The following is a 25,594-nucleotide window of genomic DNA, read 5'->3' on the forward strand; positions in this document are numbered from 1 at the left end:
AATGATTGTAATATAAAATACTGCCTAATAAAGTTCTATGGATAGTTGCACATTTTTATAATAAAGTATATTCTCCAAACTGTTTTGAGTTTAGCCAAGAATCTCATTAATGACGTTATCTGAAACAAGGTTACTATGCCACTCAATCTGCATATCAGAAGGAATTTGTCCAGATCATCCCACAGCATCCATTACGTCAGAGTTACTAAATGACTACATCCTCACTGCCTTCCCATTTAAAACTTCGACATATGAGACTGTGCCCAGATCTCTATTTTGTGAACAGGTTGTCTTTTAGTCTCATCACTAATTTCTGATGCGAAGGCACTTTGAATTGCCTTTTCTTTCTTCCTCTAAAATTTCCTCTAAGTGCTTAATTTTGCACGTGCTTTCACCGTGGAGGCATCCTTCCACAAGTATTTGCATGTTCCTCCTCAGGGTACTTTAATTCTGAAAACTTCTCCTGAAGGGATAGGAGAAGGTCTGTAAGAGTAACCCGGATATCCAAAGCCACAGCTCCAACTTCCCCCTTTCACCTATGCGGCCTTGCAGGTTGCACTAAAGCGCCGCAGTAAAACGCTCAAGCCCCTCGCGGCTCTCGCCCAGGAGCCCCGCTTTTGTCAGTGCCCAAAAACCCACCGCGGCGTCCCCTCCGGGGCCCGCAGGGGGCGCTCAGGACCGCCCTCGCCCCGCCCTGACAGCGTTGGCCAATCAGGGCTCTCTCAGCCCAGGGCGGAGCCCCGCGCGCCGCAGGGAGCCGAACGCCTTCGTCCGTTTCCGCCAGCGCAGCCCCGATAATCCCCGACCACGCCCGAAGCCAGAGCCGAGCTCCTTCGGCAGCTTCCGGAAACTCGGAAGGGAGGCAGCCGAGCGCGTTCGGGTGTCTCCGGCACGGCAGTGACGCCCCGGTGAAGGGGAGTGCTCGTGGTCCCGCCTCAGCCAGACATGCGGCTGCTCTCGCGAGCTCTCCGCGCGGCGCAGGGCTGCCGGGCCGCCGCGCTGCCCCCTCGGAGCTTCCGGGCAGCGCCGGCCGGGAGCAGCGCAGCGGGGAGATGTCCGCCCCAGCCGTGCCGCAGGCTGAGCGCCCGGCCCGGCCTGGACGAGCTGTTCGCCGCGCCGTCCTTGCGCCGGCTGCTGGAGGCGCGGGCGCAGGGCGCGGGCGGGGCGGCGCCGCAGCTGGCGGCGAGGGTGCGGCGGCTGCGCGACAAGGAGCGCGAGCTGCGCGACACGCGCGAGCTGGCGCGGCAAGGTGCGGGCCGCGGGGACATGTGCGTGTGCGGGCGCGATTGGCGGAGCAGCCCCAAGGGGGCGGCGCCGCGCACCTGGCGCGGTGGGGGCTGCGCGCGCGGGGGACGCGCCACACGTGTCACCTCGGAGGGGGGGTTGGGGGGGGGGATAGAGAGGGTGTGACACATCTGTCACTGGGGGGCCGGGGCGGTCTCCTCCGGCCTTCCGGAAGTAGTGAAACCACCTGGGCAGAGATCAAGGGTATGGGCGACTGGGGAAAGCACATCCACCGGCGTAGGAGCTGCTGATACTGGAAGGGGGAGCAGCGTGGTGACACCTGTCTCTCATAGAATCACAGAATATTCTGAGTTGGAAGGGACCCACGAGGATCATCGAGTCCAGCTCTTAAGTGAATGTTCAGTACAGGGATCAGACCCACAACCTTGGTGTTACTAGCACTATGCTCTGGCCAACTAAAATAAAGATAATTAATCGGGGATAGAAAACTTCTGAAGGTTTTTTTAATCCATTTTTCTTTTGCTGCCGAGACAGCCCAGCCTGCCTTCTTATCTCCATTTACAGTCGTAGACATCAGCATCTGTGCTGTCTCCACACGTGATTTGACTTTGTATTGTGTCAGTAACTGTGCACTTTTAGTGCTGCCAAATAATATTATTTTACCCAGAATCAAACTTCCTTTTGATAGCAGTTAGAAAACAAAAATGCAGAAAAGGAGTACTTTTAAGGTCAGTAAACAGTCATTAGATTGTGAAATATTCCCTAGATCATTTAATACTTGCTACTAAATACTGATTAATCAAAAGTGCTAACTGTAGGTGGCTGTTCTGACTAATGAAGGTGGCAAACACTGTCCAAAAACAATAGCTCTTTTTTGGTATTTTTACTATTCATTCTCTTACACCTCAGTTTGAAAAAAGAGAAATGTTTCCTTTGAATGAACTAATAATTGACCCAAACTAACTTACTGAAATGGCATGGAAGATTTTTTTTCTCCTTTCAGAACCTGCTGAAAAAGCTAGTGCTGTCAAAGCCAGGCGTAGAATTTCAGCAAAGTGAAGAGATCACAAAGGCGTAGTCAGTAATTTTGAGCGCTTCTGCAGTTAATAATTGCAAATATTTGTTTATATTATTTTAACTGATTTTAAAGCCTGTGTTACATCTGCATCTTAAAGTATGCAAGTACTATTAATTGGTAGATTATTTCTTAATTGTGTTACCAACAACTGGTTTGACTCTTAACAGATTTTTAATTCCTTAATTTTTATCCTTCCTTCTGTTGGCCTTAATGACTAGCCCTTGATCAGTCAGTAGTTATGGTAAAGAAATGTAGATAGAGATAATCAAGTTTCCACGTTCAAAGAGTGACAGTTAGTCAGATAGTCAGCCATGCATTCTCTTAGCCAGCTGTAAATAAAGCATGCTTGTTGTTTAAACCAGTTTATGCATTATTATCTTTTTAATTTCCTTCTTACAGAAGTGATGGAGGAGTTAATTCACCAATATTAAACCTAAAATATAAAGTAAAAAAAGTTTCATTTATAGTTGAGCTAGTGACTATTTGCAGTCACAGTGCTGAAAAGGTGTGGCTCTAGTGCAAGACTGCTCCTGAGCACATTTAAAAGTTTGCTGTACACAGAAAAAAGTCTAGCCCCAGCTCCCCATTTTTCATTGTATGTACCGTTTTCTCCCTTTTTGGGCAATCAGAGGCTGCTTAAAATGTTGATTTTTTTTTTATTATTATTATTTTTTCACCCCTGTGTTTGAAGTTTGATATTGACAAAAAAAAAAAAAGAAACACTTTAACATATTGAAACTGTAGTACAGAAAAAGAAGCCTTAATTGAAAAGCATTAGTGTTGACCAATCAAGTGACGCTTCAAAATTACAAGTTCCTCTTATTATGCAAGAGTTCTCCCATAACTTTGTTTTTAATGGTGTTTTAGAAGTTTTGCAGCTGTTCTGGAATAAATTGAGAGATATAAAATACTTGAAATTACTACTGCAGTTGTCAGATTTTTGCATACAATTATAGGGATAATAGTCCTTTTAACAAAGAGTGCCAATTGTGGGGCTGCTGTGCTCTTTAAATCCTTAAAGTTCCTGTCATACTGAAAAACAGAAAGTAATTTCTTAGAGTCACAGAATGGCTGAGGTGAGAAGGGACCTTTGGAGATCACCCAGTCTACCCTTCTGCTCAGCAGGATCACCCACAGCAGGTTACTCAGGGTTTCACCTAGTTGGGGTTTGAGTATCTTCAAGGATGAAAACTTAAAACCAATCTGGGCAACCTATGCCACTGTTTGACCACTGGCACAGCAATTTTTCTTTTTTTTTTTTTTTTTTTGGTTAGGTTGGATTTTGTTTGGTTTGTTTTTTAGAGTTTCAGATTTTTCCCTTGTCTTATACCTGCACAGGATTAGAACACACTTAATATCTACTGTGTACCTTCATTACAGATCATAGTATTAATTTGATTTTCTGGCAGGTTTAGTGTGTTGGGGGAGAGGGGCAAGTTTTGGTAGGTTGGTTTTGGGTTTGGGGTTTTTTTTGTAGAGTAAGTTCTTCATGTGGTTATTTTTCAGAAGGTTTTCTCAAACTGGCACTGATATAAGTCTGAGGTTTAACCATACTCAAATATTCCAGATGAGAGTGAAGATTTACGGAAGCTTGCAGAAATGGAAATTGCCTCCTGTGAAGAAGAGATAGCTGAACTGAAACAACAGGTGAGATCCCCTTATAAAGCCTCTTGTTTCCTTGTCATTCTTAAATTAACAAGGCCAAATTGTCTTCTTAGGAGCATTGGAACTAGGTGATATTTAAGGTCTCTTCCAACCCAAACCGTTCTATGATTCTCATCAGTGGGTATATGATAAACTCTTTTCCTCCCCACTTGCTATTTATACTGAAGTAGTGTCTGTTATCTAATGAAATGAAAAAAGGAGATGCTACAGAGACAGGCTGTAAGCGAGTGCCTATTTGTACCTGAAAATGTTTTAATCAATGTATCTTTTTAAGCTGGTGCTATAGTTTGTCTTATCTCCATATACTATTATGGATGTCCAACTCTTTATCCCTTGGAAACAAAACTTACATAGTATCAGGCATACTAGTGGTTTTGGAAAAAAATATTTTAATACTACGTAACTACTTTAGTTGCTACCTTATGTAGGTTTTACAGAGTATCTGTGTTATTTGAAAAAAAAGATCATGATCTTTACAATAAAAATCTATTTAACTTAATGTTACTGGTGAAGTTGAAGCTGGTGTCGTCACGTTCTTTATTCCTCTGACAGCAATACAACAATCACTTTATAAATATGTTTGTAAATATTTATGATTTTGCCAAAAGAAATAATTATCCATAGAAAGAAACATCTCCTATTGCTAGTACAGGAAGATGATTGAAAGGAATTTGCAAATCAGCCAGAGTTTTGATCCAGCATGCAAAATTGTGATACAGTTTTTTAACTTCTGTTGTATCTTTCTGCTGCAGATCAGGCTCTTCCTTTTTAAATAAATAAATGAATAATACATTTGAGTTGTTGTTGAAGAACTATCTTCTGAACATCCATATCTTCTTAGCTCTGCAGTTGAGATGGGATTAAAAGGAAATCTGATGGGAGGGGAGATGTTCAGTTGTGTTGCAAGAAGTGGCGTGAATCCTGCAGTGTCCAAATGTCCTCGAAGTTTTCCTAATGGGTGGAAACTTCTGTGAAGTTTTGTGGGTCTTGAGAGAGACCGGTGTAGCTCCTGTAACTGTGAACAGACATGGGGAGCCTTCCTGCAATGCAGCATCACCCCCACTCACCTCTTGCTGGCTGCTGCTTCCTCACTACAGGAGGCATGAGAAGCCCATCCTCAGGGCAACCCAGGGGTAGGTACAGAGAACACAGCCTAGGTCAGTTACAGACTTGTCTTGGTGTTTTGTACTGTCTCAGTTGTGGATAGTGTCAGAGAGGAGTCTTAGCTGGGTGTTTTTGTATTTACAGATAGTGTTGCTTTTGATTCCTTCAGAAGAAACAGATGAAAGTGATCTGGTCATGGAAGTAACTGCTGGAGTTGGAGGGCAGGAAGCCATGCTGTTCACTTCGGAGATATTTGATATGTATCAACGATATGCTGCCTATAAAAAATGGAAATTTGAAGTATTAGAATACTTTCCCAGTGAAATAGGTCAGTAATGAAAATACTGTAACTTCCTAATAGAAGTTGAAACAGTCATTCATATGACATTTTAATTTCCTAACTACAGGAAGCTAATTTGCACTATCTTAATTTTAGAGGTGGAAGATTGTTTGAATGTCTGAGTACAATTTTCCTCAGCTTCTGTATTTGAGAATGAAATTCCATTTCAGAAGTACTATTAAAATACTAAAGTGCCAAAAAGAAAACTTGTCTTTCAGTAGTTTCATTTCTACATTTTGAGAATACTGAAAGACAGGTTCTTGGCAGAAGGAAAATCAGAAAGTGATGACGTTGTTTTAGCTTTATTTTTTTATTTTTTAGAAATACAGATTGTATATACTTTTTATTTGGATACACTCTTCTACTTAGTTAATGTTTTAGTGCTTATAGGTCAGTTTGGTGGCAGTTTGAAAGTCTGTTTATTATTATGGATTGGCAAAGAGGAATCAGTTTTATTAAAACAATTTTTAAAGTTTCATCTAAAACATCATGAATTTATTTGAAATATGATCTGATGTTAAATACAGCTAATGGATGAGCAAAGTGGGAGAATTGTTGAGGCTTTAAGAGGAGAGATAAGAGATCTAATTATTTTTTAAAGTCTTCAACTAAAATGTCACAGGTAATCAGCTTACAGCTTGATGCCAGTAAAAGATGTTCCTCCTTTCTACCTTTTTCCTTATTGCATCTCTGCCTGTCTGAGCAATCCCACCTATTTTTTTTTCTGTCTGTTTTGATGTCCTTTCACTTAAACTGGCAAAGACTTTTCTTTTTTATGACTGGGTTATTTTTTTTTGCTTTGTCAGTGTATTAAGCCAGTTCTCATGAGCCTGGGAGCTAACTTAGGATAAGCAGCAACATGGGACTGAATGCAAGGAGGTGGAAAAACTGGATCTTCTGGTGCTGATGAGCTGTGAATTTGGTTTAGGAGCAATGCCTTTGAAGAGATGGGGATTGGTAGTTTTACACAACAAACTGAGGCAGTGGCACAATAGTTAATTTTAGCTTAATCCAAATAGTGTGTAAAGTTGTTTCACAAAGATCATCTTGCTATCTCTGCATTGTTGCTGACTGCTTTGCATTGACACTTTTGATTGTGCATCTTTGTAGAGTCTCATCACCAAGTCAGTCCACCTGAAAAATTGCACACACACAAAAAAATCAATTGGTTTTCAGATAATTGGCACAAGAGGAGAAATGTTCACAGAGGTGCTGGAGGCAAAGGGTGTGGCTCCTGGTGGTGGCAGTGAGAAAACAGGACCCTCTTCCAGCAGCAAGAGGTTCAGCAAGCTTAAGCCCACCATGAAACTGCAATCCAAAACATGGCCAGCCATGGCAGGACTTTTGGGTTTTGATTAACAGATTGCTAGCCACATTTCTCAGTAGGATAGATTTGTTAAGTCTGTCTGTGTTAACAGATCTACAGCCTTAGTTATCCATGGTGTCATTAGTAAAGCTAGCAAATTTGCTTATTTGGGTATTGCTGTGGAGGTAATGCATATGTCCTAGTGGGTGTGGATCAGTAGGTGGGCACTTGTGCAGCTTACTGCTCCTGGCTCAAATTGGTTGTGAAACTTCACCTCTAGTCATACTTTCATCTTTTTTTTTTTTTTTTGTGAAACTTTGAGAAATGAGAAAAGCTAGGATGTTAGGATATGCAATCTGTCAGAAAAACTAATATTTTTTCAGTCAACACTTAATATAATTGCAGAGAGGTTTTTAGCAAGCTTTGAGAAATGTGAAGCATCCTTTAACACTTCTTCTGTTTACTTACACCATATTTTGGACTCAGTGATATTTTCAAGTATCTTGAACCTTTCTGTTTCAACAGTGTAGAAATTCACAGCAAATAAATATTCACAACTCTCCCAGTTGAGCTTCTGATGTCAGTGAGCTACTTTCCCCTTCTAATGAAGGTCCTTCTGTACCCTAAAGAAGGATCAAAAATTGGGCTCCATGGAAGAAATGCAGTTGGATGTCACAAACTGACAATTTGAAAATCTAGGTTTAGGATTGATTTGTTGTCTGTATTCACATTTCATAAAAAGGGAAGCCCTTGTCTATACCTATGTCTGTATACTGTGGATTTCACTTACACTTCTGGTTTCTTAAAATCTTTATTTGAATTGATTTTAAAAAATGTTATGTCTGTAAAATGTCCAAATAACTTTCTTTAGAGTTCTTAGGAGGTATCTTATTTCAAGTTGATGAACATGAACTCAGGTTTTCACAGTATCAGCATCCCCTTTTAGAGTGACTGCTGACAATTCAAATAATACACTTTTTTCACACAAATAATACACTTGAATTCAGTATTGTCTATTATCTATCTTTGTTATTATTAATAAACTTTTTGTATTGTTAGGAAGTCATTTGCCAAGTAAACTGTTTGCTCAGTGAAAGTGGAGGTAGGGACAAGAAGCTTCATATTACAGTACATCTTGTTGCTGAAAGAGCAAAGTCATATTCATCCCCATTTATGACCAGGAAAATGCTTTGCCAGGAGCTGAGCCAGTTCAGCCTTCAAAGTCAACAGGAATCTGTTTACTTTCTTTTTTGAAAGTAAATGGAATAAACATTGTACAGCTGAGATGGGTGTTGTCGCAGTCAGATGAGACTGGACTGTTTGCTAAAGAGGATGAGTTATGAGGTAAACCAAACTCCTCTCTCTCTGCAATTGTAGTCAAATTAAGGGGCTTTACTCGAGGAAAATGTGGAAAAAAAAAACCAGAAGAAATAACAACCCTTTATTAAAGGATATATGTGTGTTGGCAAAAACAGTAACAAAAAAACCAAACAAACAAACAAATAAAAAGGAAACAACAGCAACAAAAAGTCTAAATGAGAACTTCTCTGCCCTTTAGCACAGTCCTAATTATGACCTGCAGGGGGCGCTGTTGGGCCGCTGGAAGGTGTAGGACCTGCAGTACCCGGTCGTGGTCGGCAGGGGCGCTGTGGGCTCCGGCAGTCACCCGCGGGAAGGGGGGGCTGGAGAGAGCGGTCTCAGACCGCGTGAGGAAGCTGAGAAGGAGATGGGGAGGTCCTTCCCTCCGTGGGGACGAAAAAGGAAGGCAGGCAGTACACTCCTACGGGAACTCACCGCAGCCTCAGGTGGTGGTGTCTCAAAAACTCCCCCTCCTCTCCCGCGGGCAAGCAAACTCTCCGATGAAGCACAGCAGATCCGGGGAGCGGAACAGTCAGGCAGGTCGAAGCCGGCAGGATGAGAAGTTGAGCTCACCAGGATGAACAGCCAAAAGAAAAACTAGACCTCCGGTCCCCCTCCCCAAAATGCCTGTCTGCACCCAGGGAGCCATCCACGCAGTCTGCCCCTCACCTCCCCGAACAGAACCAGCCCCCGCCTCCCTCTCTCCAAATGGGCCATTAACCTAGGCAGGCTACACCTTTTGTAACGCTAATGACCTCCCTTCCCCCCCCCCCCTCCGCTTTTTTTCCCTTGGAGTGGGGCAGGGGAAGAAAAATTCCCCTGATTTCCTAATCTATAACAGTGTGAACAGAAAGAGGGAAAGGTCTGGGTCTTCTTTTTATCATGTATAAAGGGGAGAGGAGTGTTACCCTTTTCACTGAGGCAAGACTTGGATCAGGTAGAGCCCAGCAGTCACATAGGCTTCACGTTCAGAGCACAGTTTCACAGTCAGCTTAAGCAAGGGCTGTCTCACCTTCTAGCCAGCTGTATGTTTTCTTCTCTCTCAGCTCTAGCAATTTTGAGGCCCCAGTGCTAATTGGATCAGTTCACTGATTCAGCTTAAAAGCCCTGTTATGGGATAGTTTTTAAGTCAGGACTCAGCTTGCAGAGTTCTATGGTTGGAAGAGAAAGGGAGTTGGGTTTGGCTACCCTTTTGATGAAGTCCTTGGACAAAGAGCCCATAACCTCATAAGCATTCTCATTAATGCCTTAAATAGGAAATTGAAGTGATATATTAAGCTAGTATATATCTACCTGTATTTTCTCTTTTAAAGGGCTAGGTTTTTAATGGCTATATATTTATTTAAAAATCTGCTGTTTTGCTGCGAGCTTACCTGTGCACTGAAATTAATGTCTAGGAAAGTAGGATGTAAATTTTGGGAAAAATAAAGACAGCCCTAGCTTTTGTCAGCCTCTTGTGTATTTTTTGGTCTTGCATGACCATATATTATCAAAACAGATGCTAGAAAGAAATTGGGAAGTAGAGGCACTATGCATGGCACTGCCAATGAAAGGCAAGTTTGAACCCTCAGTTTCAAATTGTCTACACTGTGCTGAGTGGAGCTAAGGATGCTGGTGGCACTAGGCTGTTGCACCGTGTCCTCGCTCCATTTTTATCAATTGCATTAGGAAGAGCAAGGTCCTACACTTAAAATGTCAAATTCCCTCATTTCTGAGAGCTCCTGAATTTGACTGAAATCTGAATGTGAGCATGTGTGAATAAGGTGAATGCTAAATAAAGCTGCAGTTAAAAGTTGGTTTCAGTCTACTCTTAAGTTACTTTATTGACATACTCCAAGGGATGTGTAAAAATAGCACAAATTTAGTGCACACATTTAGAAAATTTAGTGCACACATTAAAGAACAAACCCACGTCATTATTTATCCAGTGCCTCTCACTCTGTAGTGGAAGGCAGAGACACAGATGTGGGACTTTGTCTCAATCTGGGTATAAGATGCCCCATTAAAAAATGAGTACAAACACCCTTGTTCTGTGCAGATCAGATTTCAGGATAGAGTGGGACATTTAATATGAAAGGGGCAAGCACACAGTTAGCAAGACCTAACTATATTTGATAGGCCTACAACATGTCTGCCAGGGTAAAGGGTTTGTTGAAATTTTATTAGATTTGGCTGGGTTTCGTATTAAACCCATGTTGGTAATGGTTGATTCAAAGCAGTATGACCTAAATACCTGTCATTTGAACCAGTTTCTTGGTCATCTTATGCTAAGCACTGCAGTGCCACAGGCACACTGTTACTACTACAAACTAAAACTCTCCTGAACATGTCACAGACATGGGCGCAGCTCAGACAGACTGACTATACCCATGGTATGAATATTAATGCCAGAAGAATTGAGAGATAAAAGACAGTAAGTTAGCTTTTGCAATGAACTGTTTATCACATAATTAATACTTGTCAGCAGTGCTGTAACCTTGTGGACAGTCACATTATTTTTACTCCTGACGTAACCTGGCTTCTTCCTCAAATCTAGAGGTGTCATGTGATCTTTTTAGTACCTGCTTTCATATATAAAGGAGTAAGTAAGATTTATTACTTAACTACATTCGTTATTTTAGGTTACATAAGATTCTCTTAGAGTAAAGAAGAGATCTTTCATTTATTCAAATAGCATTTGCATAGAAGTAGGAAGATTTCACACTACTTGTTGAAATTAAACTTCCTGATCTAAACTAAAGATTTTGAAAGATCATATTTGTTAAACTACATGCTCTGTCATCAGTTAACTACATGCTCTATTATCAGATTTATTCTAAACATGACAAACTCATCTTACAGAATTGATAGTAGATAATGGCTATAAATTACATCACTGAAGCACTAGGTATGTTGAACAGTGTATTTGAATCAAAGTGGTACAGTTTTATACAAGTAGGAGAAAAATTTTAAAAGTCAGAAGGATAAAAATTACATGGAATAGAAAGGAAGAGGCAGTTTAGGCTATTTTCAACAAACATGTCTGTAAAAGGAAATTTATTTTAGTAAAGTTGAGAGGGAATGTTAAATTTCTCTAGAGTAAAAACATTTGCAAACCTTGTCCATGGAGATGAAAGAACTGGCCTGTGTTCTGGCTGCTGACTTTTTGCTGTTCTGCAGGGCATTTTCAGATTCTATGTTGTCTTTATTTTCCTTTTTTAGAAAGCTTCTATCTTGTCCCTGTGATTGAGTTCCTCACTCTGAGAGATGGCCTAAAACTGTATTTTTGCAAAGTATGTGCCACTTCTCAGCTGTGGTTTCACGTTGCAAGACTTAAACAGCAATATTCTTTCAAGGCCACCTATCTCTTCTTCAGTCATTCCCTTGGCACACCATCCACTGTGCTGAGAATGGGATTTGGGAATCGAGCTGCATTAGAAACCAAAATGAGTGAAAAATTGTAGTGCCATCACTTCTCTGTGCCATTTATAGTGCCATCACTTCTCTGATCCTTCAGTTATACTGCACATAAGCAAACAAGCAAGAGCAAGAATATCATAAACTAGTAGAGCAATAAACTCTTTCTGTCATGAAACCATGATTGCATTAGGCTTTACTTCCAAGTTCCAAGCTGTTCGGTGCTTGTAGGACATTGATGTCAAGTTTTACTGAGGTGTTGGTAAGAGGCGCAGGAATTGGTGTTCTGCTCACTCCAAGGAAGCAAAAGATTAAAATGAAATAAAAAAATGAAGACACATGGGTAGGATGCATAGAGGAGAATGGATAATGAGAAGAGTATGAATAATACTCATCATGCAGTCATAAGGGGCTGGTTCTTTTTTTCCCATTGAATGATAGATTCTGAACTAACAATAAAAAAATCAATGTTTCTGAAAGCAGCTTTCAAAATTTGATCTTTATGTAAACTTGCTACTGGTATTAGAGTTCTGTTGTGGTTTATGATTGTATGTATACATGTATGTACATTGATCTTAGGCACTCTTTTTATGTATATAAAAAAATTAAATTGGACTCTATAAAAAGAATCTGACAGTCCTTTACTTGTGATAGTGTGTGAGTATGCATGTGTGGCTTTAAGATTTCTCTTGCAGGTGTAATACTGCCTAAGTGTTTAAATGGTAAATTCATAATTTTAAGAAACAAATGACAATGATGTCTAAAGACACTGTTTGAAGTATAACAGCATAGCACCAGCAATTCTTATGGGTCTACAGTTGTGTTTCTTCTGTATTTAAGGTGGCCTAAGACATGCAGTAGCCAGTATAGCAGGTCTCGAGGCTTACAAATACATGAAATTTGAAGGAGGAGTGCATCGTGTTCAGCGGGTACCAAAGACAGAAAAACAAGGACGCATTCATACCAGCACAATGACTGTTGCAATATTACCCCAACCCACTAAGGTAATATTTATATTTTAGTGTAACAGACTTTACCACAAGCAGTGTTTGATACCCGAGTGGTCTTGTCTCTCTTTTTATTCTCACTTAATGACTTTTTTTTCTTCTTAATTTTAAACTAAGTAATATTTATTTGTTTATTTTTATTTTTTATAATGGGGTGAAATAAAGAATTTCCATCTTTCCTTGTAATCCTGATCTCAAGAAAGTCACTGACAGTTCACTTAACTATAACTCGAAAATTCACTGTTACTCTGTCTTGCATGTTTTGTGGAAAACTACATTTTCTACAAAGTAACCTGAGACTGACTTATTTTACAGGGCTCATAGATACTTCTTTTAGCACTTCCTCTTTTCCATTTTTGTACTGTCCTCACTTGCCCCTTCCAGAGTGTATACGTCAAGTCTCACTATATTTGCTTGGTTAAAAGCAACTGGCTAAGAAATAAAGCTTTGTTTTGATCTTTGTTTCATGTTGAACTAGCAGATTGTCAAAGATGTTATTCCTTCCTGTACTCTCTTGAAGTTATCTCGCTTCTTTCTCACAGAGCCTACTGCTCCATTCCAGAACCAGAAAAGGGAATATCTTCCATTTTAACTAAAAACCATCTGGTATCAAATTCAAGTATTGGTTAACTCTGCTGGAAGAAGAGGGTGCAGGGCTTTCAGAAGAGGGGAAAATGAGTGCTAACGGATAGTTATGTGTTAAGCTGCTATTTGTCTGATTTCCTGGGTTCCATTGTGTTGGAAGTCCGGTCTGACTATGAAGATTTGTTAATATGTTTACACGTAGATGTGAGCTACCACTCATAATCTTTAAAAAGTTTGATCTTGCATGAATGTGCCTTATAAAATAAACTGACTGTGCATATTTGATACCTGTATGGAAAGAAACAATATAAATACGTTCTTTGTTTGTTTTTCTTTTTTTTGGTATCTCATGACAGATGAGGCTGCAAATTAATCCAAAAGATCTACGGATAGAAACAAAGCGAGCTAGTGGAGCTGGAGGCCAGCATGTCAATACCACAGATAGTGCTGTAAGGATAGTTCATATTCCAACAGGTACTTCATTTTTTCCTTACTACGAGATCTACATTGCCAAACTGTTGTCAGAATTTCTTTTGAAACTATAGTTGTATTTTCAAACCTGGACAACAGCAGAGCAGAGTTTTCATATAGTTTTCATGTCTGTTCATAGTACTCTAAATGCATCATCCTGTGCCCACTCCAATTTTTAATAGTAAGGACTACTGGCTTCAGTAGGTAAGCTATCCATTTGCCACTAAACATGATACTCTATAAGCACCCAGATCAGTTTCTGTCAAAAAGTTATATTTAAGCTTTCAAATAATGAAAATGATACTGAAAAATGGAGTAGGTTGAAATCTGATGATTTGCCATTTCTTGACTAGTCTCCAAAAGAGAGATTGCTCTATTTCCATATTAAAATGTTGCTTTTAATTGCAGAGTCTATTCAGGATGCCAGCTTCCATTTGTCTGCTGGCTCCTTTCCTGTAGATGACACAGATAATTAGGAGGCCCATCCCTCTGGCTCAGGTTAGGAAACATAGGAGGGATATGGTACACCCTCAAATGCTACCTGATTTTAGCTATCATATGTTTTTTTTATTGCCATTCCTAACCCTTTTACTTCCCTTTGAGCAATCTTCAACAGCTGCCTTGACTTTCATGGCATTTTAACTTTTCCTCTTCTCTAGTACAAACATTACTCAGGCTTTACAGCCTCAGGGTAATCCCAAGTGCTCTTTATCTTCACATATCCAGATTTTTGCCACTGATCTCTTTGTATTTAAGACATTGATCCATTCTGCACTTGTTGCATCACCTTAATAAAGTAGAAGATAAACAGTAGAGAGGATAAAATTCTATATATCACTATGTCGTGACAAAAGATACTCCAGATTGAAAAAGTTTTGGATTGCCTGCGTGTTTGGATAAAAACACAACAAACTAAAACCAGCAGTTGATCTTAGTTTTTGCTGAATGTAGATATTAGGGTATGTTATAGAAATGTTAAGGTGTATTGCAAATATTTTCATGGTTATATATGGCTAATAGGAGGATTTATATATCACCTTATCTCTTCACTTTTTCCTGTTCCACCATTCTCTTCTTCATTTCTCTGATCTCACTTCCCTTACTACAATTGTCCTGTTACTTCTATTTCTCTCATCCTAAATATTGTTTAAATCTTCACTGCAATCCAGCAGGTTGTTTATAAATAAATCTTTCATAAAGTAATACTATGTAGTCTTATAAAATGTACTTTAATATTACCAGAGTTACTTAAAATAGATCCAAATAACAATTTAGCTTGTGCTGTTTTCTTCCTGTATTTCTTCTCTCTACTCCTTTCTTGGGCTGTTCATTTCTTGTCTTGAATTATATGTTTTGGAATGAGAAAACACACTTGTTGTTGTTGTTCATAAAATAGTGCCCACTTTTTTATATTCTGATCATATTCGATACACTCGTTATCTCATGCATTTTACTGCTCCTTAAATCTTACATTTCCTGGAACTGTGGCCAAACATTACAAGTATTCAAGGTGTCTTCTGTAAGTCAGATCACATTACATATCTTTTATTTCATTATCCACCTGTTGTCCAACATGTGGAATTAAATTTCTTGTCATATGGCTTAAAACACCTGTACAACTCAGCCTGCACTTCTTTCCCAAAATGTATTATTAGACATTAGTAAGTCTGGACTTCTACATTCCCAGTCCAAAACAAATATGGAAGAAAGAAACAGCTTAATGTAACATAATAGAAGTCTTCTAGAAACTGCAAAACTATTTTAGTATGTGTTACTCTTAAGTGCTAAATGTCATGATATTTTTGACAGGGATCGTGTCTGAATGTCAGCAAGAAAGATCTCAAATTAGAAACAAAGAGAAAGCTATGCAAATGCTATGTGCTAAACTATACAATGCCAAACTAGAAGAAGAAACTAAAAAGAGAAACAGTGTTCGAAAGATTCAGGTAAGTTTTGTTTAGTAACAATATCATTCTGTACAAGCATGTGTTTTTAGGGTAACTTCTGTGTTGAACTGCAAATAGTAAATGGAAATATAGGAGAACCGGAGCCCAGGAGGGACTTACATGAGGGAAAAAAAAAAATCATGGAATCATAGAATGGTTTGGCTTGGGAGGGATTTTAAAGGTCATCTAGCTCCAGCCCCTCTGCGATGGACAGGAACACCTTCCACTAGACTTCCCTGAAAAACAAGAAGTTGTGGAGTCCACAGTTTCTCTGGACAACAAAATTACATTTTACTTCAGCAGTAGAGGTTGTATATTCACCAGACTTAAAATTTCACTGGTACATAAATTCTAGAGATCCAGTGAAACAAACTGCATGTTTGATTGCAGCATGAAAAACCAGAATAGTATTAGAAAAAGATGGAGTAAAATTGTTCTTTTATATGTTTGAGAACAATTACTGCAGCCACTGAAATGATCTGAGTCATATGTAACTATAACAAATTTTGGATAATCATGAGAGGAAAAGAAACCTTTCACTTTAGATGCTTAATCAATATTTCATCATTTTTATAAAAGGATGATGATAAACTCATTCTTCTTGTTCAATAGATTGGGACTAAAGGAAGATCAGAGAAGATCAGAACCTACAATTTTCCACAGGACCGGATTACGGACCACAGAATAAGCAGATCAGTGCATCATGTTGAATCTTTCATGCTAGGAGAAGAAATGCTAGATGAAATGATACAAACTCTGAGAGAATATGCTGATTTTGAATCTTTAATGGAAATTATTTCAGAAAATGAAAAAAAAAATTCCTCCTGAACATTACTCTTTATCAGCCCCTTAGAACAGATGTTGTAAGGTCTGCGAGGAAGCTTCTTGGAATACCACCCAGAAAATGGAACTGCTTTTCATGTCATGAAAAACACCAAAACTTCTTTCCTCATGACTAATAAACAGTTTTCTTACTTGCTGAGTAAAAGACTTTATTATCTTCATATGAGATACATTATTGCTGCAGCAGTCCATTTGAAAAGTAAATTTGACTGCGCCAGAAGGAACTGCGGTTTTTAGTTTTCTCCACTGAGAAGATACTGATACACCACTTTTGAAAGGTATGCGCACGTTAAAAAATTAGCTATTTGTAGTTCCAGTTTTCGTTTAAACAATAGCTTAAACGTCAGCACAGTGTCAAATAGCTTACTTGAGAGAACAAGAAAAAACTTAATTTCTTCGAGCGATTCTACCTATATGCATATCTGTTAATCAATTAAAATGTCATGAAAGGGAGTCTAAGTGTATCTTCATCATGTTTTCATGCCCTTCAGAACAGAAGTCTAGGAATATCCCTTTTTCCAGAAAAAAAAAAGCTGTGGAAGCCAAGTGACAAATCATATGAGTTGATTTTTGAAAGAATGTTTCTGTTCTTGTGTCCAAAGTGAATTGTTACAGTATTGTTCAGCTGATACTTTAGTCTCCACTTGGCTTGGCCTGAGTTTTTGCTTTATGCTTTTAATTGACCCTCCAATTTATTGATTTTCTAAAAGTTACATGGTGTGACAGACATCTTAGTGTTTTTGTCTATCTATTTAAAAGCATTGTAAGGCATTCCATACCTTTATCAGCTTTGTTTTTTAGTAAACACTGCATTGTAACTATGATTAAGTTCCAAATCTTTTAACTAAAGACACGCACATTAACTTCAGATGTAGGAATATCTATATGCGTAAGGTAAGGCATACATATATCCTGTTGGTAAGCATGAGACCTAGGTCTGCATTTACTAATAGTTTTACAACTCCCAACTGGCACATAAAAAAGTAAAAAGAAACATTGACTCATTAGGTATCGATTGGCACAGAAGCTAGGACTGAAGTCTTTGTTCCTACCAGATCAGTACTGCAAATGGAAGACTACAGAGCACTTGTGAGAGTCTTAACTGACTTGACTTAAAGCCGGGCTTTCTTACATCCAGTGATGGATGGAGTTTGCAGTTCTTTCTAACTTCATCTCCATATTCATCCAAACAAATAATAGACATCAACTGGGTCTGAGCACTGGATTACTGCATGAAAAACTTAGAAAAACTTGTAGCCCGTCTGGCCAAATCCTGCCTAGCTCACAGCCTCCCTGTTCTCATCTAGCTCTTCAACAGACACTAGAGGTGGTGTTGCCTTGCAAGTGACCACCCTCTGACCTGTGTGAGAAAAACCAGACATGATGTGGTTCTAGCAGGAGCCTGACTGAGGTATCCTAAAACTGGCATCTGACAGGACTTTACTGTCCTTGGCTCATCATGGCAAGCCTTACTCTATATTAATTTTAACACAAGGGATGTTGTCTCTGAAAATGCAACTTCCCTGAGCTGTGAGCAGATTGCATTTCCAGCAGCAGCAGGGATCCTTGCATTTGTGTCCAGTCAGCCTAGCTTCCAGTGGTGCTTCTCCTCACACTTCAGCTGCTAATAGCATTGGTCATGCTTTAAAATAAATACAATTCTTTTATGGGAAGAAGCCCAGATGCAAGATCCACCACCAGACTTAAATCACAGAACCACAGAATGGTTAAGGTTGGAAAGAGCCACAGTGGGTCATCTGATCCAACCTCCCTGCTCAGGCAGGGTCGTGAGAGATCCTTTGAGACTGGATGTGGCACTTAGTGCCGTGGTCTAATAACCACGGCGGTAATGGACCAAGGATTGGACTTGATGATCTCAGAGGTCCTTTCTAACCCAGCTGATTCTGTGATTCTGTGATCCTATGATCCTAGAGCACATGGCACAGGATTGCGTCCATACGGTTCTTGAATATCTCCAGTGAGGGAGAGAATCCTTCCCCGACAGAGGAGCTTTGCACATTGGGAGCGTGTCAGGATGATGGGAGAATCCCAGGCTCGTCCATTTAAAAAAAAAACCGGAGATGTAGCTGGGCGCCAGGCTGAGCGTAGGCGCGTCACTCCCGGGGCGGGGAAGGCCGCAGTTCTTTGGGGAGAGCGCCGCGAGGCCGTGCGGGTGCCGGAGGGCGGGAGGAAGGGGCGGGCGGGACCTGCGGCCGGGCGGGAGCCGCCACCGCGCGGGAGCCGCGGCCGCGCCGCCCGCCTCCCTCAGAGCCGCCAGGGAGGGAAAACGCCGGGCCGGGCCGGCACCGCCCCCCGCGCCCCGCATTGGCCCCCGCCTTCTGCCCGCCTCCCATTGGCCGCGTCCCGCCCGAGGGCGCGGCGCGATTGGCCGGCGCGGTTTTGGATACCAAATTCAAAGTTTTTAAAAAGCGCCCGGCGAGCGCGGACCACGCACTGCCCGCTGGCGCCGCATCAGAGGTGAGCGCCGCGCCAGGGTGAGCCATCCGTCCACCAGCCGGTCCGCGGCTGTGGGGCTCCGCGCTCGGGGCTCCGCGGCTGGACCGGCTCGGGCCAGCGGGGCTCCGCCGTCAGGGCTCCGTGACCGGGGTGGCGGGGGCTGCCGGCGTACGCAGCGACGGGACTGGGAATGCATGGCTCGTCATGATGGGCTGGGGAGGGTTATCCCCGGCGGCCGCCCAGTCCGGCTGCCCTCCGCAGCCTAGCCCCGCAGCTGTCCCGCCGGCGGGACAGGATGGGACGGGACGGGACGGCGGCACACGGGCGGCCACGGAGCGCCCCGATCCCGCCAACGAGACGCATGTGGGGTGCTCTGGGCTGCTCGCCGCACCGGCGGGGCCGGGCCCGGGTCCGAGCCGGGGTGGGGAGCGCAGGTCGGCTCCCGCCGGCGGGCAGCGCGGGCGGGGACGCGCCGCACTGTCTCCCGCCCGCCGGGCCACGCCGCCGGAGGGGGCATCCACCCGGCGCGCTCCTGCTCGCCCAGCCACCGTCATTTTAGGGGGAATCCTGTAGTGCTGGGGAAAGGGGAGACCCCCGAAGGCGCAGGGTGAGGGTCCTGGGGCCGTGGGGCACGGTAGAGCCGGGACCCGGTCTACCTGCCGCCGATTCGGGCCATCTTGAGCTCTGGGCGGGAGAAGCCTGACAGCGCCGCGGGGGCCCGCGGCTGAGCCCGCTCCTCCGGAGGGTCAGGGCCGGCCTTGATGAGGGGGCATTTTCCAATTCATTAGGAGTTCAGCCCAAAAGTTCCTCTACTCGCTCCCAAGGAAGGGGGGAAGGGAAGGAGGAAGCTTAGCGAGGCTTACATCTCTCACCTAACTCACACTACTCAAAGCCATAAGCGTATTTGCTCCTTTCTTCCACTAAACGTAGGTACAAAGAAGGGACTTTTTCTCTGAATCGTTCATGAAACATTTTTCTAATGCTTCTTTCCAAAATTGCTGAAAGTGCTTAAATCCTTTAAAATTCTTGCTCAAATGGGGGAGCTTATATTTCCTATGGATTACAAAGCATGCTGAAAATTATTTCCCCTTTAGATTTAACAGGGCAGCGATGGCTTCCTTCTCCCCTTCAGCCCTCGCCCATCCCCCTGCAATTGTTAATAGAGATAGCACCGTATTTTGGGGGGGAGGGGAAAGAAATAGGGCAAGGAAAGCTCAATTTCCCTATATCTATTGACCTCTCACTCTCTTAAAATCATGCTTGTAAGTAACCTTTATTTCCCCCTGGCCATTGTTTAGGGGTGGCTTCTTTTCTTTGTAATTTACACATCCATGTGAGCACTTGAGTTTTTCCTGTGCCATCCATCCTCTTCCCTTTTTAAAAATGCCAGATACCTGGCTGCAGCAGCAGCATTGCCTCTGGTCTTGGATGCAAACTTTAGGCTTCTCTGGTCCGGATTGTCACTCGTGGACCCTCTGCCACTGGTGTCCCTTGCAGGGACCGCAAGTGTCCTGCCCGTGTCGCTACATGTAGGGTAGCAAGTGGAGGCATTGGTGTGTCTAAAAGTAAACTATTCTGGTGGAATGGTGACAAAGTAAATCAGCCAGTCAGTTTCCTAGCCCTAGTTATGTGCAGCATAAAACTCTGGTTTTGAGATGATCTTACATAGATTGAATTACATAGTGGCTCTTCAAATCCATAGTTCCACTAGTTGTATTTCAGACACTAGAGAGTGAGTTAGATAACAGTATAAAAGTCATAATGCAGAAGGAAGGCATGGTCAATTCTTTATAAGAAGAATAATTTGTGATGTAGTTTACACTGTGTTGTAATACTGTCCTTGTTGTTTCTTGCAGGATACAAACAACAAAATGAAATCAAACCTTAACCGCTCTTGCAAAATGAAACGTGATTTTGACTGTGCATCTCTTCATGCTGGGTTTGCACCACTGAAATCTGCTGTGGAGAAAACAAGACTGGAAAAATCCTGCCCCTTGAATTACAAGGAAGGCTTTTGTAAAAGCTGTGCAGAAGAGCATCAGAAAATATTCCCTAGTGACTCATATCATGCAGCCACCAGAAATCTAGAACTTAAAGATGGAGGAAGACCAATATATAACAAAGAAAACAAACAAGTAACCCAGAGACTTGATGAAGTTATCTATGAAATGGAGGAACTGGAAAACAGTAAACTTAATGAGGACAGTGGTTATTCCTCTATGTTAAATACTCAGTATGCTGATACAATAGAGCATGAGGATAGTATACCTTTGGCTGGGAATCTCTGTGTCACACCAAAACATTGTCTCAGGAAGAACCAAAACCAAGAACAGTTTTCAAAGAAGACTTTACTGCCAGTAAGCCATTATGAAGACATGATTTGCTCAACTTTGAAAAAAAATGGTAAAAGAAATCTCAAGTCTTGGGCTGCTATAGACAGAATTGTTTTTAGGGGAAAAGTTGAACTTTGTAACTTAATTGGAAAGAAAATGGGGCTAGATAAAATAGACATTTTTGCCGAACTCTTCCAAAAGAACCTGAAGCATATATTAGCAAACATTTTAAGGCATCTCAGCGAGGTGGATTTAATCAAGTAAGTATATTGATCTCATTGTATTTCATTGGGAAAGGAAACAGCCTAGTCAGATGGCTTAATGATTTAAGTATGGGGCTTGTGACATTTACTGAATGTTTAGTATTATGTGTTAGTATGTTAAAACATGAACTGACAATGTAAGCCGTGGAGAATATCTTTTCCCAAGAAGGCAATTAAAGACTACAACTGTGAACATGTTCTATATTTACATGAAGGAAAAAGATTACAGTTATTCTTGCTATTAAATAAATCCTTTCCCAGGAGGTAACTGATATATTCGTATTGTCGTTGCAGTTTTGCCAAAGTCAGCACAACATGGCGGAAGATTCTACAAGAAGATAAATGGATTTTCCAAATGTATAGTAAAGCTGTGAAAAACCTCTCTGTAAGTTGCTGCACCTGTTAGATAATTTGTGCCTGAACCACCAGTATCTTTCTGCTATTTCAGGACTTAGTCTTAAGAGATCACAGAAGAGTTTCTTAGGTTGAAAACTGTCACTGGAGTGTCTGAGCTTGTCCTGTCAGGATGCCGTGTCTCAAGTGTTGCTAGTCACATCAGTGTCTTTGGGGACCCCAAGGAAGGCTGACTGAGAAGGTGACCCAAGGAGAGACACAGATGTTCTTAGGAGCTTCCACATGTCCTGTGTTACACTGAAGGGCAGGAAGGAGAGGGTCACTTCCAGCATAGCCCTAGAGACTCAGTAAAAGCTTGCTTGCTTCATCATCCTCGCTGCTCCAAAAGGGAAAGAGACTGAAATAAACCACTCAGCTGACTGTGCAACTCAGGGTCTCCATACTTTCTTGCAGCAGTCTCCAAATTCCAGTGTGCTGGCTACAGAAAACTAAGAAGTGTTTTATACTGTGAGCTGTTCCTAATGCCTCTTTGTCCTATGAAATAAAACATACTAGATCCAACCACACGGCATTGCACTTTATGAAGTCAGGATTCTTAACACTATGAGTGTCTTTCTTATGAGATGGAGAGACAATGAAACAAGGCTTAAGATCTGTCACAGGATAAGGTGGTCAACCAGTTTGAGTTTTTATGTAGTATTTTACAGTGCTAGCCTGTTGGGGTGAAACATTTGGACACCACTGAACATTCAACCCATAGAATTTGATTTCCTCCCTGCCATTGTATGCTTTTCTGTTTAACCTGAACTGGAAACCTGGAAAATTGGTGGGAGGAGTTGACTTCTCACAATGTAAGCTTCAAGCATTCCTATTCACCATAAAGAATTAGAAATACTGTTTTGTGCTATAAAACATTGTGATGAATAGGTTACGTGCTCTGCCTAAATAATTACTGAGTTAATATGAAAGTAGGATGACGTGATAGATTGTTGTTTTGATGGTCTGAACTAGAGCTATTCTATGCATTTATAACAGAAGTGACTGAGAAAGTTGAGGTAAAATCGGTAACATACTCCTTGGTGTGATGCTTTTATTAATTGGAAACCAGAAGGAAGGATCAAAAATTAGTTGTTGACTTCTATTAAACAATAAAACCAGTATCAGGTGAGTCTCTTTTCAAATTTAAATCTTGATTTGAATCTTGTTTTTCTTTTCATCAGAATGGCACAAAGGCACCAGAGCATGCTGCAACAAGGGAGTATGTTCTCTACAGAGTGTCTTTAGCTTCCATTCAGAAAGCAACCCCACCAAAAGTCTTGAACAAAAAAAACACCAGATCCAAAGCATCTAAGAATCACAGCAGGCTCGTGGAGTTTTCTGAGGTAACTGATGATTTCCATTCATCTTTAGTTTCTCACATGTTGTCTGGCACACGATCAGCTTGTGAAGCATTTTTCTGAAAGTAGTTTCTCCTGTTTCAAGTGCTTGTAGTTCTTATTAGTATGGCTGCCAGTTTTTGCTTAGTATGACTATTTTAAATCCCACAAAACCTGTCAGTTTTGCTTCAGAACTGATGGACAATTTAAAGGAAAAAAAGGGGGGACCAAAGACTAAAAAGTTCCTATTTTTTAAAAAAATAAGCAACGCATACTTTTTCTGTTCATTCTCTGTTGGAGTTTTTTTCCAGCTAATTATCTGGCATTAAAATTACTTTTTTAGCTACAAATTTATAGTTGTCAACAACTGCAAACAGCCTGTTTCCCTTCACCTTGTATTTTTCTTAAGCTGTTTTTTTCCCCCACGTATAGGTGCAGGTCTATGTTGCAAGTACTTCATAAGACTTTTAAAAATGTTTATTGAAAGTTGTTGTTTATTAAGAAGCAGTAGATTTTCCTAATTAGAAAAAGGTTTTATGCTCAAGCTCAAAAGTCTTATCCTGCAAATTAGTGCAATAAGAGAAGATATAACGGCATTGGAAAGTATGATCCAGATGCTCTAGTACTACTATATAGGACATTGTAGCATTAAGAATGTAAAAGTACTCTGTTCAGTAGCTGTCTAAAATTTCGTTCCTAAAAGACATTTATGTCCATGCGCAACACATTCAGATTATATAAACATTTTGCTTTTAACAATTGAATGATACAAGGTGTTATACAGGTCTACAGTTTTCTAATGCTAAATCATTTTGAAAGCAGACGTTTTTGTGTCAAAAATTAATTAATTGGAAAGAAAAAGGGATTGCTTCCATTTCGTATCTCAAGCTAAGTGCTCCACAGCTGAGATTTCTGAACACATTCCTCAGTTTTCAAAAATGTCAATGATTTAAATAGAATTAATATTTATTTTCTTTTCTTTTTAAAAATTAAGTTAAAACAACATCCTTGGATGGGATTTGGAAGATTCATGAGGACTGTTTTACTTACTGCCTTTGATTTAGCCTATCCGTCAAATTTTAAATTTAAAAAATTTGAAATTGGCTACCTCTACTCCAGTACAAAGTATACAAAAAAAGTATATAGAAGGTTATAGTCTGATTATTACTTTTCGGTCTCCACTAGAATTTGATACAAAAATTAGGCTAAATTTTTAATTTATCTCTCTAGAGTAAGAGAAATTATAATACGTTTTGTGGCACTTAGATAACATTAGGAAATTCTTAACTCTAAATAGAGTTTACTAACCCTCTGCTCCTGATTTTCTGTGTATGCTTTTTCCAATAGGCTGCCAAGACCTTGAAAAACACTGAAAGCTTTAAAGCCTGCCATCGCTGTGGTTCACCTGCAAAGTATGACTCCTATCTTCAAAGAGCAATGTGCACTCGTGAAAGTTGTGGCTTTGACTTTTGCACAAAGTGCATGTGCAGCTACCACAGCTCCAGTGACTGTATGAGCAGCAAACCAGTGAAACCCACCTCTATGCCAGGGCCACTTCCTGGGACTAAGAAAAGCAAACAGAATCTAAAGAGATTGTGATCCATCCCTCCCAATACAAATTGTCAGATGTGCCATAAATTTTTTTTTATTCATCTACAAAGAAAATGTTTTCTGCTATTCTATATTTATAAAGAAGTTTATTCTATTATTCCTCTGTACTCTTTAATAGTCTTGTTCAGAAGGCTTTTAAAAGCATTTCTAGTGCTGTCCAGTGAGGTGAGTGAAGCCCTTTTTAACTTCAAATTATGGGGGAGTCTAGATTTTATGATTTTTCAAAGCTTTGTCTTTGATTTTTAAATGCAAACATTCGTAATACCATTTTCTCTGATGGTTTCTCTTACGTGAATCTTAAATTGTTCTTCCTTCATTTCTTCATTCAGAAAGCTCAGGTTTTCCTTGAACTGAGGTGATACCTTTTCCAACTTTAAAAAAAACAGTACTGTATGTTGGCTATACTACTAAAAAATATGTGTTCTTTTTTTTTGAAGTTATAATATTACTTTTAGTATTTGTATATATTTGTAAATACTATTCATGTTTGTCTTGTAAAGGTGAAAATAAATTGCTGATCTTGACTTTGCTAGCTTTGTTGGACTTCTGTCTATCGTCCTAGAAGATTACTTCTCTTTTCTCAAGTTTCTAGTATGTGCTTCTTAAAGACGTTGATTTGACAAAGTGCAAGTCTTCTGCGTTTGTGTAAAATGTACTGAATCCATTCTCATGCTGCGTTCTGCAGCTTGATTCCATAAATATTTTGTCTATTCAAGTCCACTTAAACATATGCTCAAGACTGGAGAATGAAGGGTAGAAGGCTGCCAAGTTGATTAGGGGGCTGGAACACCTCTCCTATGAGGAAAAGCTTAGAGAGTTGAGTTTGTTCAGCCTGGAGGAGAAAAGACTTCAGGA

The 25,594-nt window shown here is 40.8% G+C and overlaps 2 protein-coding genes across 2 annotated transcripts; both read left to right on the plus strand.

The window, feature by feature from the left end:
• Positions 1 to 830: 830 nt before the first annotated feature.
• On the plus strand, positions 831 to 16,480 carry MTRF1L (mitochondrial translation release factor 1 like). Its single transcript, XM_027733867.2, has 7 exons — positions 831 to 1,249; positions 3,891 to 3,970; positions 5,237 to 5,420; positions 12,334 to 12,497; positions 13,442 to 13,559; positions 15,366 to 15,502; positions 16,115 to 16,480. The coding sequence occupies exons 1-7, from the start codon at positions 946 to 948 to the stop codon at positions 16,328 to 16,330; spliced, it is 1,203 nt and encodes a 400-aa protein (XP_027589668.2). The 5' UTR covers positions 831 to 945; the 3' UTR covers positions 16,331 to 16,480.
• Positions 16,481 to 16,540: 60 nt separating this feature from the next.
• Positions 16,541 to 25,150, plus strand: FBXO5 (F-box protein 5). The gene is made up of 5 exons (XM_027733865.2): positions 16,541 to 16,623; positions 20,659 to 21,395; positions 21,693 to 21,783; positions 22,973 to 23,134; positions 24,476 to 25,150. Exons 2-5 carry the CDS (start codon positions 20,674 to 20,676, stop codon positions 24,725 to 24,727), a joined length of 1,227 nt encoding a protein of 408 aa, XP_027589666.1. The 5' UTR covers positions 16,541 to 16,623; positions 20,659 to 20,673; the 3' UTR covers positions 24,728 to 25,150.
• The last annotated feature ends 444 nt before the right edge of the window (positions 25,151 to 25,594 follow it).

Source organism: Pipra filicauda, unplaced genomic scaffold, assembly GCF_003945595.2.
Source record: "Pipra filicauda isolate LSUMZ 115617 unplaced genomic scaffold, ASM394559v2 scaffold42_size3861933_pilon, whole genome shotgun sequence".
NCBI classification, from domain to species: domain Eukaryota; kingdom Metazoa; phylum Chordata; class Aves; order Passeriformes; family Pipridae; genus Pipra; species Pipra filicauda.

Coding starts and splice junctions, on each gene's coding strand:
- MTRF1L (XM_027733867.2), top strand. CDS start 946: ATGCGGCTGCTCTCGCGAGCTCTCCGCGCGGCGCAGGGCTGCCGGGCC. Junction 5,421..12,333: donor ATACTTTCCCAGTGAAATAG/GTCAGTAATGAA, acceptor TCTGTATTTAAG/GTGGCCTAAGACATGCAGTA. Junction 12,498..13,441: donor TATTACCCCAACCCACTAAG/GTAATATTTATA, acceptor ATCTCATGACAG/ATGAGGCTGCAAATTAATCC.
- FBXO5 (XM_027733865.2), top strand. CDS start 20,674: ATGAAATCAAACCTTAACCGCTCTTGCAAAATGAAACGTGATTTTGAC. Junction 21,784..22,972: donor AAGCTGTGAAAAACCTCTCT/GTAAGTTGCTGC, acceptor TCTTTTCATCAG/AATGGCACAAAGGCACCAGA. Junction 23,135..24,475: donor GGCTCGTGGAGTTTTCTGAG/GTAACTGATGAT, acceptor TTTTTCCAATAG/GCTGCCAAGACCTTGAAAAA.